At 30.3% G+C, this 12,529-nt stretch overlaps 2 protein-coding genes across 2 annotated transcripts; one reads left to right on the top strand and one right to left on the bottom strand.

Moving 5' to 3' along the window:
• Positions 1–8,291: 8,291 nt before the first annotated feature.
• LOC129616098 (uncharacterized) lies at positions 8,292–8,588 on the bottom strand. Its single transcript, XM_055531568.1, has one exon. It carries the CDS (start codon positions 8,586–8,588, stop codon positions 8,292–8,294), a length of 297 nt encoding a protein of 98 aa, XP_055387543.1.
• A 2,693-nt stretch (positions 8,589–11,281) lies between these two features.
• On the top strand, positions 11,282–12,529 carry LOC129616097 (G8 domain-containing protein DDB_G0286311-like). Its single transcript, XM_055531567.1, has 2 exons — positions 11,282–11,298; positions 11,368–12,529. Exons 1-2 carry the CDS (start codon positions 11,282–11,284, stop codon positions 12,527–12,529), a joined length of 1,179 nt encoding a protein of 392 aa, XP_055387542.1.

Below are 12,529 nucleotides of genomic sequence, written 5' to 3'. Positions count from 1 at the left end.
AAGACCGAATAATTTGCATAACAAAACCGGAAAGAATAAAAACTAAATAAGTGCCTTATTAAAAAAAGGTAATTGCTCCATACATCTGCGGCAAAATGAGTGACGTAGACTCTAGAATGAATTCCAAGCCAGAAAGACGAAAAAAAATTTTTACTCGAATTGGAAATAAACCAGGAGTCTAACGCTTTTTAGATAAAACCCGATCTCGCTACAGGTGTATGAAGAAATTCTTTTTATTTTGGAAGAAGGCAGATAATGTTCTCGTAATTCAAAAATTTATATGTGTTACTATTGTTTCGTAAATATGAAGGAATTTTAATACGAACGTAAATTTTGATGTTTCAGACCGCCTGTATCATAAATTCTGCTTATCAATGGTCAAAATTCAAGTCAAAATTCTGCGTATTATATCGTCAGTTCTGCTTACAAATTTTTATTATGTTTAAAAGGATAATGATGGTGAATGTTCTGGCACAACAATTATTCCTTTAATACGTAAAATATGAAATAAATTTGTTCGTATAACAGTAATTACCATCCAAGTCACTAAATCGAGTCGAAGGTCAATGAACTTCAAATAATAAAGTCAACAACAATAAATTTTCACGAGAGAGTCAAATTTTTTTATCTTTTGAATTAGTGTTCTCGTGCCTTTTTGTGCTTTTCGTAAAAAATTAAGTTATAAAATATTATTTTTCTAAGAAATATTACTCTTTTCTAGACAATCATTTAAAAAATAATCCAAATGTTTACAATCAGACTCACGTGTTTTGAAAATATGAAGAATCATTTTACAAGTAAATTGCATTATTTTTTAAAAACAATATTGAACAAGTTTATACGATCAGTTTACTAATTCAAAAAAGCTTTAAATCTCATTACAAACCACAAATATCAATATGAGATTAAAATGATATGAAAGCGGTGTTTTTCTTATTCATTATATTAATTGCCGAATTTCAGTGCGTCATTTATTTTAAAAATTTGGAAGGCAAAATATACTTGCTTAAGAATTTGTTATGGTATTTTTCATATTAATAGTGAATCATTATTATAATTCTAATTTTAAGCGGCTCTTATTATTACCCTTAAGATATTAATGATTTTCTAAAATGGTAATTTTACTATAAATATCCTGGGATCTTCTTAATTGATATCACAATCGAATCAATATCTAAAGAGTGTAGTTTTAAAAACTCTCAATTAAATAATTTCAAAATTATCTAAATTCGTTAATAGATTATTAAACACAGTATTATACAAAATGCAAAGAACATTGGCTTTCGTTTTATTCGTTGCATTATTCGCAATTGTTATCGCTTATCCGGCATCAGAAATCGAAGATAATAACCAAGCATTATATGCTATTAATGCTGATGCAGTTGATCATGACTCAGTACCACGTCAAGCCCGTCAATTTGGATTTGGTGGATATGGTGGTTATGGTGGATTCGGTGGATTCCGTCGTTTCGGTGGATTTGGTGGATTCGGTGGTGGATTTGGAGGATTTGGCGGTGGATTCCGAAGATTTGGTGGATTTGGTGGATATTACGGTTAAGACTAATGACAAAAAAATTGTATTATATTAATTTTGTATGTGTAAATAAATATTTAAAATGTGTTGATAAAAAAATTTTTTTTGTTTCTTTTTGTAAGACAATGAAAAGAAGATATTTAATAAGATATATGCGGGATAAGATATGTGCAAGCGTAAACTTAGAAACCTACTTTTATATTAGAAAATGTATATCTTACGCCTTTTTTAGCACTTTTCCAAAAATTTTTTGAAAAAAAGTGCTTATTAGTTTCACTCTGTCCGTCCGTCCGTCCGTCCGTCCGTGTGTCTGTTTACAAAACTTCTACACCCTTGAAGATAGAAAGCTGAAATTTCATACGTACATAGATCTTCACTAGAAACTTATTTCCGTAGAACAAAATTTTTACCTATCTCCCCCCCTCTAGAAGTTATACCCCCCCAAAAGCCTAAAAATGGCCTTTTTTAAATATTTGTTGCAATGAAACCATAAGCATTTTTGAAATTTTGCAAACGCAGAAAAGCAGCGGCTTGCTTCCCCTAGCGCGGCATACTATATTTGAACTTTAGAAAAACAAAATGGCCGTTCAAATTTACCGTTATCTAAAGTCCTTTTTTTGCAAATTTTTGATGTCGTTTTTTTTCCAAACTACAGCCTGTAGAAGCTTGAAATTTTAGGAGCTTTTAGACATTATCAAATAGTTCATTTCGCTAGAAGAAAATTTTTTTCCATCTCCACCCTCTCTCAAGTTATCGCCTCTTGAAATTTGTAAAATTTGAATTTTTGACACCTTATATTTCCGAAACCGCAAGCTTTTTCAAATTTCTATTAACGCAAAAAGTTAACGGTAAATTCCATGAAATTAAAAAATACAATTATTTTTCTTAACTCACAAAATTAAACCTTAAAATCGAGCATTATGTTAACCCCACTTTATATTAATTTTTGCTTTATTTCAAAGACTGCATAAATCATTCATCCTAAATATATGCAACCCTAGAAATAGTTTTGTATATGAATGAAAATAATTTTAATAGTGTGATAGGTACATAGACTACATAGACTGTATTTAAAAGCAAAATTTTCATTTGTTGAAGGGAAAAGTGCTACAATACAAACCATTGGTTTGACCCAACTTTATTTAAAGGTAACGTTTAATACCTAATGTCTTTCTTTAATGGCATCGTAAATTCCCAAAAATGTCATTGTTTGGCAAGTAATTATGTGAAAAAGCCGTCTGAATTTTCAGTAAATAGTGAATAATTGATTTCGCTAGAAAAAAATTTTCAGGTCCTTTGCCTTCCAAGTTTTATGGAGTTTTAGATTTCGGCACCTTTTTTTTGCCAAAATTAGAAGATTTTCCTAATTTTAACAAAAGCAAAAAGTCAATGACAAATTTCTCTCCTCTCATAATTGGCCACGTATTTACCTTTATACTAGGATCTTTATCCAGTACAGGAAAGTAAACTAAATTACTAATATTACTAAAGAATGTAATTTACGTAGACGATTGGTTCAAAAAGTATTTTCATTTGTTCTAGGATAATGTATTGCTTTACTCAACTGTGTCAATGATTTATTTATTTTTCTTGTGGGTTTTAAGTATTACGCTAGCACTATTATATTTTCGATATGCTGTCACTTATCCTGTCAGCTACTTTTATCTTACATAACTTTTATGTATCCAGTGTCATGATATAGATATATTAGAGTATTGAAAGTATTGAAAGGTAATCTCTTTATGTATGTATGTATACGGATAATTCTTGCTCTCAATATGTTGGAAGATATATAGAAGTTTTCTTAGTACATACGTAATTATAATATTTGCGAATATTTATTTTGTTCTTTTCACAAATCAAAAAGACTGAAAGTGTGTAAACAATTTATATAGAATATTAATAGAATACTTACAATATGGCGTTACGGAATGCTGCAGAATGTAAGATTGAAATATTTTATTGGTTATACAATTATCGCTTTCCTAATTAAAACCTATAATCGGAACTGTGGAAGTCAACTATTATTGTCCCAAATCTGTGTGATTTTTTTGTAGCTTCTGGCTTGTAATTTTTCTGAAAGTGTCTTACCTTAGGAGAAATGTGGTTATATCTCTTCTAGCAAGCACATTGGCCAGTTCATTTTCTCCTGCAATATCCTTATAATATATCAAATTCTTATTGTGTTTCGCCTTCACCTTAAATTGGCTTTACCCTTACTTATAATGGGCTTTTCCGTTAATTATATTGCTTCAACTTACGCAAATAAAATATATTAGATTAGGATTTTATTTGTTTTTGGACTGGTTTTTACAAATCGATATTATACAAATAGAAAAGAACAATAAGGGTGTGAACATTTACCTTAAAAAATTCCAAACTTATTGGGAAGTTCTATGTTGAAGAATGTTGATTGACGTATTGGTTCTTTTGTTTTGTTGCAATATGTAAATGCTTACTATAACTATATAATTACAATAAGGTGGTTTTGGTTCAAAATCAAAGATTGTCACAAATAACTTATTTTTTTATTTTTGAGTATAAAAAGAACTTATATTTCATATAAATCTTCAGTTTAAGCCAAAATATCATTAGAAATAATCTTAATTTTTAAAATTTTTAAATATTTTATAAATTTTTGAAAAATGAAATTAACAATATTTTCAATTTTATTTGTCACTTTATTTGTATTGACATATACTTATCCTGTGACAGAAAACGAGTCACCAGCAGTGGAGTCATCTACAATAAAACAAGAAAATTTATTAGCAATTGAAATTGATGGAAAAACAGAAAGCGATAGCAGTAAAGAAAAATCTGAAGATGACAAGACATCGCCAAGAAGTCGAAGATGGTTATTCGGTGGATTTGGATATCCTGTATTTGGTTATGGTTTTGGTTATCCCATAACCTACAGTTATTATAAAACTTTTGGTTTTTATGGCAAATAAATTTTTAATGTAATTTTGTTGTTAAAGATTTAGCGTCTTATGTTTATAGTTTATGAATACTTTTGTAATTATTATGTAAATTTTAAATAAAAATAAATTTTTGGCTCAATTAATCATTTAAATTAATTAATTAAGATTAAAGATAAAATCGATTTGTTCCTGTGACACCGACAGATAGGGTCATTGAACTCAAAATTCTTATTATTATAATGCAAAGGTTTAACAAGAGAATTAAAATTCGCTCTGTTTTTCAATTCTTTTTCGGCATTTTTTGCTTTTCTCAATATTATAATTGCAAGGTATTATCTTTGGAAATATTGTACTTTAAACACTAAAATATTGGAGGGAAATTATTGATTTCCAAAGCGAATACTAATAATCTTTAATATAGTCATTTACAAATATTTTTAAACTCTAATTACTTTTATTTTAAAGCTCGTCTATGTATCAAATTCTGATTTTTTTCAATATTTATTTACTAATGTATTGATATTCAGGTTGAACTTATTCTGCAAGGCATACATAAGTAATATACAATTGAGATAATTGTAAAAATTTAAATAATCGATTAATCAAATACGAAATTTTGGTACACAATCTTTCAACAGGATTTATGTCTACATAAATTAGCTTTTACTTTCAATATTTACTTAAATCGAAAAAGAATGTTTAATCATTGAAATAATAATTGATAGAATCAAGTTTATGACCAGTTTATTAATATTCTAGAAAGCTTTAAATCTCATTAGGAACCACAAATATCGATTTCGGATTATAGGAAAGCGGTTTTTTTTTTGTTCATTATTTTAATTGCCGAATTTCAGTGCGTCATTTATTTTAAAAATTTGGAAGGCAAAATATGCTTGTTTAAGAGTTTGTTATGGTATTTTTCATATTAATTGTGAATCATTATTATAATTCTAATTTTAAGCGCCTTTTATTATTACCCTTAAGATATTAATGATTTTCTAAAATGGTAATTTTACTATAAATATCCTGAGATTTTTTCAATTGTCAGCACAATCGAATCGATATCTAAACGGTGTAGTTTAAAAACTCGCAATTGATTAAATTTTAATTAATTAAATAAAATTATCTAAATTCGTTAATAGATTATTAAACACAGTATTATACAAAATGCATAGAACATTGGCTTTCGTTTTATTTGTTGCATTATTCGCAATTGTTATCGCTTATCCGGCATCAGAAATCGAAGATAATAATCAAGCTTTATATGCTATTAATGCTGATGCAGTTGATCACGATTCAGTAGCCCGTCAACCTCGTCAATTTGGATTTGGTGGATATGGTGGTTATGGTGGATTCGGTGGATTCCGTCGATTTGGTGGATTTGGTGGATTCGGTGGTGGATTTGGAGGATTTGGTGGCGGATTCCGAAGATTTGGTGGATTTGGTGGATATTATGGTTAAGAAAAAAAAAAAAAAAGAAAATGAATTCTGTTAGTTATGTATGTGTAAATAAAAAATGTATGTGTAGATAAAAAAATTGGATTTGTGTTTTTTTGGCTTTAAACAACACAGGGAGAACAAATATTTTTGATTAATTAAAGAATTAGAAAATATTTTTATTTCGATTGAAAATTTAATTGAAAATTACTTTAAAAACGGTTTTATTGTTCAAAAATTGTACTACTTGTATTATCAAAGTGTGTATAGCTTAAAAATATTTCCAAAACAATGGCTGGTTAACGACTTTGTGTAATATTTTAAAATGGTGTACTATTGTCAGAAAGGGAAGTAAATTATGACAAAAATTTAGAACACACTTGAAAGATCATCGAATCAAAATACAAAAGTGATAAAATTACGAGAATGAAATAAGAAAATCAGTATTCAAAGAAAAGGTTTCAAGAGGTGTGTGCAACGAATCACTACAATAAGTTAAGATTAGAACTCGTTCACATATTTCAGCTTTTATTTTGTTCAAAACAATCCTGTTAGTTAAAGTTTATTACACGATTTCCTACAAAGCTTTTTATAGTTTGCAATAAGGCTAGATTTCCTGATATTTGCTCCGTCGTGTGTCCGAGATTGCATTGATTTTGACAGAGCTTCTTACTGCCTGTCCAATTTTTGTTGACGTCTTCTTGTTTTCCAGTTTGATTTTGTGTATTCTGAATATGAGTCCACGCCCGCACAATATGTAGTGCATACTGTAATGATGGATACTACAGTGTCAAGGATAGGCGTTGATCTTTCGATAAATAGCATAGTGTTGATCAAAATTTAAGTAAGCTTCTTAAGAACAGTTGTTTTATAAATTTGGTATTTCTAAATTTTTTGACAGACTGTTCGGAATTATTGATTTGCTTTATTTATTGAAGAGACAGGTAAGTTGAATGAGTTAAACTATCTGAGTTTTAAATAAGACCGTTTTTTATAGGCACCACTAGGTTTTTTAGCAGTTGTTAAAAATCGTTCACATGAGAACGTGGAAATGATCCAAGGAATATTCGACATTAAGTTAAGTAAATTAATTTATAGATCTTTTTTCAGAAGGTCTCAAGAAAAAGCTTTTTTGACAAAGCACAGATTGAAGGCATGGTTTATGCGATAAGTTATTATATTCACATACGTATATGATTTTTGGTTTTAAATTTTCTACTCAACATATATATTTTTCCTCTGCTTCGAGGTTTCATCTGCAATAGAAATACTTGTCATACGACTTTAAAATTGGGCATATCTTCGAAACTATTCAAGTTATAATGCGAATCACTTCGGGAAGAACCTCTTCAACGACGAACCTAGTAGTAAAGTTTAAAAATCAAAAATGTTTGACGTGGTATGAGTACATTTATTTTTTTATTCTCATTGAAAGCCACAAGTTTTAGCATGTCACAATAAGGGAGGTTATGTAATGACGCCAAATTTCGGATATCGAGTACTTTTCCATAGCAGAAATGCGTAAATAAACTATTTTTAGAGAGATGTCGGTCTGTCGGTTTATCTGTCCGTCACTCGTGTACCCTATGTTTATCTGAAGCGATTTTGAATTCTATACGTGATGTTATTTTGGCTATGTCACGGATTGATCCTAACTTTAGGGATATGTCAGGATAAAGTCAGGCCTCGTGATCCGGCCCGATTTTGCATTTTTATGCATATAAGGAAAAATACTCAATCAATATCATTGAAATTTAATATTTAAATTCGGGGTGCTAAAGCACTGAGCCTACAGATTTATCGAAAATATAAGGACAGAATTGAACTAGGCGTCGATTTTACATTTTTTTCCATATCCACGATACTAATTGATGAAATTTTTTGAAATTTAATATTTTAGTTGTGTTTGTTCTTGAAACCTACTGCCGATCTTTTAAGGGAATTCGAATGGCACAAGAGAAACTCTACTAAGAAGTACATATTTCGAAGAATGTTACCTAAAAGCTTCTCAGTATCCTTAAAATTGTATGGAAGTATTTTAATGGAATTTTCATAAGCTTGTAACACTTTCACTGAACCAGACAATATACATTGCGATTGGTTATGTGCTGACCGCATCAGATTTTTTACATATTGCGTTCCATATTTTTTTCAAAAATAATTAAACAACGCAATTTAGATGTTAAAAAGATAAGCTGCTAAGACAAGTCCAATTCTACTTTTGGTTCATGAATTAGGTGAACGATTATTTATACATATAATCCAATTCAATATCATTATAAATTTCAATTTTTTCACATATAAAATAAGAAATAATTCATTTGATTTTAATTAAAAATTTATTTCTATTCACAAACATAACACATATACAACTAATAAATCACATTTTTTTTTCTTTTTCAACCATAAAATCCACCACCAAATCCACCATATCCAAATCTGCGGAATCCGAAACCACCGAATCCGCCATATCCACCGAATGGTCTAAATCCACCACCGAATCCACCAAATCCACCATAACCACCATATCCACCAAATCCAAATTGACGTGTTTGACGTGGTACTGAATCATGATCAACTGCATCAGCATTTATAGCATATAAAGCTTGATTATTATCTTCGATTTCTGATGCCGGATAAGCGATAACAATTGCGAATAATGCAACAAATAAGACGAAAGCCAATGTTCTATGCATTTTGTTGTATATTGTTTTTTTTTGTTTAGTGTTTTAAAAAATTTTTAAATAAATTCAATTGCGAGTTCTTTGAAACTACACCGTTTTGATATCGATACGATTGTGATGAATATCAAGAATTTCGCAGGATATTTATACTAAACTTAATCTTTTAGAATTAAATTGATTTAGAATAAGGGTATTTACTAATATTAATTAAGAAAAAGGCTTCTAAAGTGTGTGTGATTTACATTTTATTTTAAACAAAAAATTATAACAAGTTCTTTTTGAATATATTTTTGTATCCTCCAAATTTTGACTAAAATGACGCATTATATGGGATCCAAAAATTAACAACAAAAAAAAAATGATAATAAAACTCTCTTCTTTAGTCTACAATAATTAATTCAGTATAGATGGGTCTAATTTATACGATTTTTTTTTGTAATAATTTCTTTAATCTAGTTAATTAAAACAGAAATAAAAAAAAAATAATTTAGTCGCAACAGAATTTATAAATTCGTGTTTGTTTAAAATATTTTAAAATATTGAAGCTTCATTTTTCTAAGTATGTTATACCAATGAATAGCTGTTATATTTTCTGGGAACTGAAAGTGGCCCTAGATAACATAGAATAAACAAGTAACAAAAAATATAAGTAAGAGCCTCTTTAATTTTATATTCTATCTGCTTCGAATCATAATGCTTTTTCAAACTTTGGTCTTTGGCAAGAGAAGTGCAATTGAAAATTCCAATTTTTTTTAAGATTATTGAATAATTTTTTTTGTAATTTTGCCAAATATTAATGATAGTATTATATTTTAATTTACAATATCCGTCTCAGTGTTATTAAAGAAACAATAATATTCAATTATTTGAAAGATGGCTCGCGGCATGCAAACTGGGAGGAATAGAGCGTGGAAAATTATCAGTACTATTTTTATGAAAGATTTTAAATTGCTTTGAATCACCTTCCAAAATTAGAGGTTTCCTGTATTTTCAATTTGATATATGAAAGTTCAAGGTGAGTAGAAGAATTTCGGCAACACTATGTTTTATATACATATTCTTAAAGGGGATATAAAAATCACATCATCTTTGTATTGTCAGGCAGCCGGTCGGCGATTGTTGGCATTCCAGTCGGGTCAGGTTACATCTAAGCTGGTTTAAAGCTGTGCTCGTGCTGTTGGTGTTGACATGAACAAACAGAGTAACGCCCATTTGGGTGTCGGTGCTCAGCAGGCGCAGAGGCAACGAGATTGCTGACGAGTTGTCGCGGAAAGGATCTGAGGTTGTTTTCGTTCTGTCAACTTTAAATTTTCTGTGGAAGGGAATCGAATCTTCGCTGGGAGACTAATCACGCGAAGCTGTTTCTTTTATCTTGCTCAAATTGATATTCTCCTTAGAGGTGTTTCGGATTGAAATCGGGTTCGTGCTGTTACTGGTTGCTTCCACTGGTCATTATCCGGTGAAATATCACTTGCACGAATTGGCCGAAGCGGCCTTTTGTGTAGCTTCTGCCGGAATGATGCCATACACATTCTATGTGACTGTCTTGTTCTGGCTGTTAGGATGTGAACTAGGTTAGGACGGAGTTCTCTCAGTGTTGCAAAACTCACGTCCAACTTCCTGAGATATATATATATATATATACGGGTATTTACTTGGAAACGGAATAGTTTAAGTAGGATACTGGAGTGTTACAATAAGCATGGCTGTCTTCGTTAGTAGAAGAGAAAGAATTTCTTTACCCATACCTTTCTTCAGCAATCTACATTTTACAATGGGTTTTTAAAGTAATAACTTTAACTAACAAGTTATGGAGAGTAAACTGGTTTTCGAATTTGAAATCTTGTTATACAGGATCTAAAATTCCTTAAAAAATAAATTCGAATTAATGTATAGTTATAGATGTTTTTGAATAAAATTAAAATAAATACATAATTAATATTGGTGTTTAAGACATAGTCAGTATTATTATAAAAAGATTCAGTCAGTGTAAAAAAATTGATTTTGCCAAAAAATATATTTTGCTAAAAAAATAGTAGATAATCCCAAAATTAGCTCATGGATTAAAAATTAAAATTAAATACAAAGAGAGGTTGCTTCCCGTGTAAAAATTGCAAGGTGAGTTCAATAAACTTTTGATAATATTAAATTTTTGCTAAGTTTGAATTACTTTAAATTCTGACCTGATGTCTAATAAATATTTTGAATTCTTAAAATTCAATAGTTTTGTGGAAAAATCGAAAAACAGTCAAACTTTCTTTATGTTAAAATTTTCTAATCAAAATATCGTAAATTTTTGCTAATTAAAAATTTAATTCAGTGTAAGAGAATGAACGCAAGCAAAATAGCAGTAGCATTCTTTCCCTGTTATGCTTTATTTCGTCAAAAATATTTTGAGCCAATCTCAAATACTTCAACTCGTGTTGTGCTCGGCCTTCGTAAAATCTTCTTGAAACATCTTTTTATGTCTGAGTATCCAAGTCCTTCCAACGTTCTGCATTTTCTTTCTTTATTACTCAACAAAATATAATCGATTATTAAGTAGACAGCCGATTATTAAATCTATTAAAAGTAGATTTCAATAAATTTGCTACTTTAGAAGAAACCCCATCAAATTTTATGGTTGCAAATTAAGAAAATTCAAATTCAGAAAAACTTTCTAACAAAATTTCACCAAATCAAAATCTATAAAAGTCATAATCAAAATGCAATTTCTATCATAGTATTTAAGGTTACTGTGATCTTATGACAATCATAAGATGAAAATATTTTCAGTTATTTTAATTCAAAGTTTTTTGATTTTTACTGTGGGACATTCAAAAGCCCTAAATGAGATTGAACAATCACTGAATAAGTACCCAGAAAATGTATCTAATATAAATGCAAGAAAGGCTCGGCAAGATGGTGGAGTTGGTGGAGCTGCTGGCGGGGCAGCTGGTGGTGCAGCTGGAGGCGCTGCTAATGGTTTAGGTGCTGGAATTGGTAGCGCAACTGGCGTCTTTAATCAATTAACTCCATTACTTGGTGCTATAACACAATCAGTGGGTACCGCTTTAGGTGGTGGCGTACAAGGTTTTCTAGGTTTGCTACCAAATCCAGCTATGGTAAATAATGGAATTAATCCACTTGGAAATGGTTTATTGGCAAACTTATTAGGTTCTCCAGTCCCAGCCCCATTACCAGTTTCACCTACTCCAAATGTTGGGGTGGCTGGTAATAGCGCACCAAATGCAGCAACTAATATGAATGGAATGAATGGGATAAATACAGCTGCAGATAGAAACGATGGTAATACTGGTAGTAATTCTGGGGGTCTTGCCAATCCTTTGAATACTAACACACTTTTAGGAAATAACGGTTTATTCGCTTTGTTAGCACCAAATCCACTTTTTACTCAAAATCCTACCACAACGAATGCAAATCCTGTTGGGCAACAAAATTTCATTCCAATTATTGGTTACCCATTACAAATACCTGGAACAATTACAAATTCACTGCTTCAAGGATTAGCATCATCACCAGCTGCAACATCTGTTAATACACTTCTTCAAGGTTTAACAACTACACCAGCAATAACTCCTACTAATACACTTCTTCAAGGATTGACAACTACACCAGCAGTAACTCCTACAAATACACTTCTTCAAGGACTAACAACTACACCAGCCGTAACTCCTACTAATACAATTCTTCAAGGATTACAAAGCACACCATCAGCTACTGCTGCCGTGACACCAACAACAACAGCTACAACTTTTGGTAATAGCGGTAATACGATTGCAAATGCGATTGGTAGTGCTGGAAATAACCGTTTTCGTTCTGATCAACTTGCAGCATTAGATTTACTTGATAAAATTCAAACTGCTTTGGCAGCTAATAATATTAATGAAAGACTTTTGACTAACAATAATTTTAATTACAATTTACCTTATCTGTATCGTTCTATTGTGTGA

Source organism: Condylostylus longicornis, unplaced genomic scaffold (genome assembly GCF_029603195.1).
Source record: "Condylostylus longicornis isolate FDR11 unplaced genomic scaffold, ASM2960319v2 ptg000162l, whole genome shotgun sequence".
NCBI classification, from domain to species: domain Eukaryota; kingdom Metazoa; phylum Arthropoda; class Insecta; order Diptera; family Dolichopodidae; genus Condylostylus; species Condylostylus longicornis.
Note: the sequence above shows the minus strand (reverse complement) of the source record. Positions and strands in the feature narration are given on the sequence as shown.

What these genes read in the sequence shown, in the direction of transcription:
- LOC129616098 (XM_055531568.1), bottom strand. Translation starts at nt 8,588, where the DNA reads ATGCATAGAACATTGGCTTTCGTCTTATTTGTTGCATTATTCGCAATT.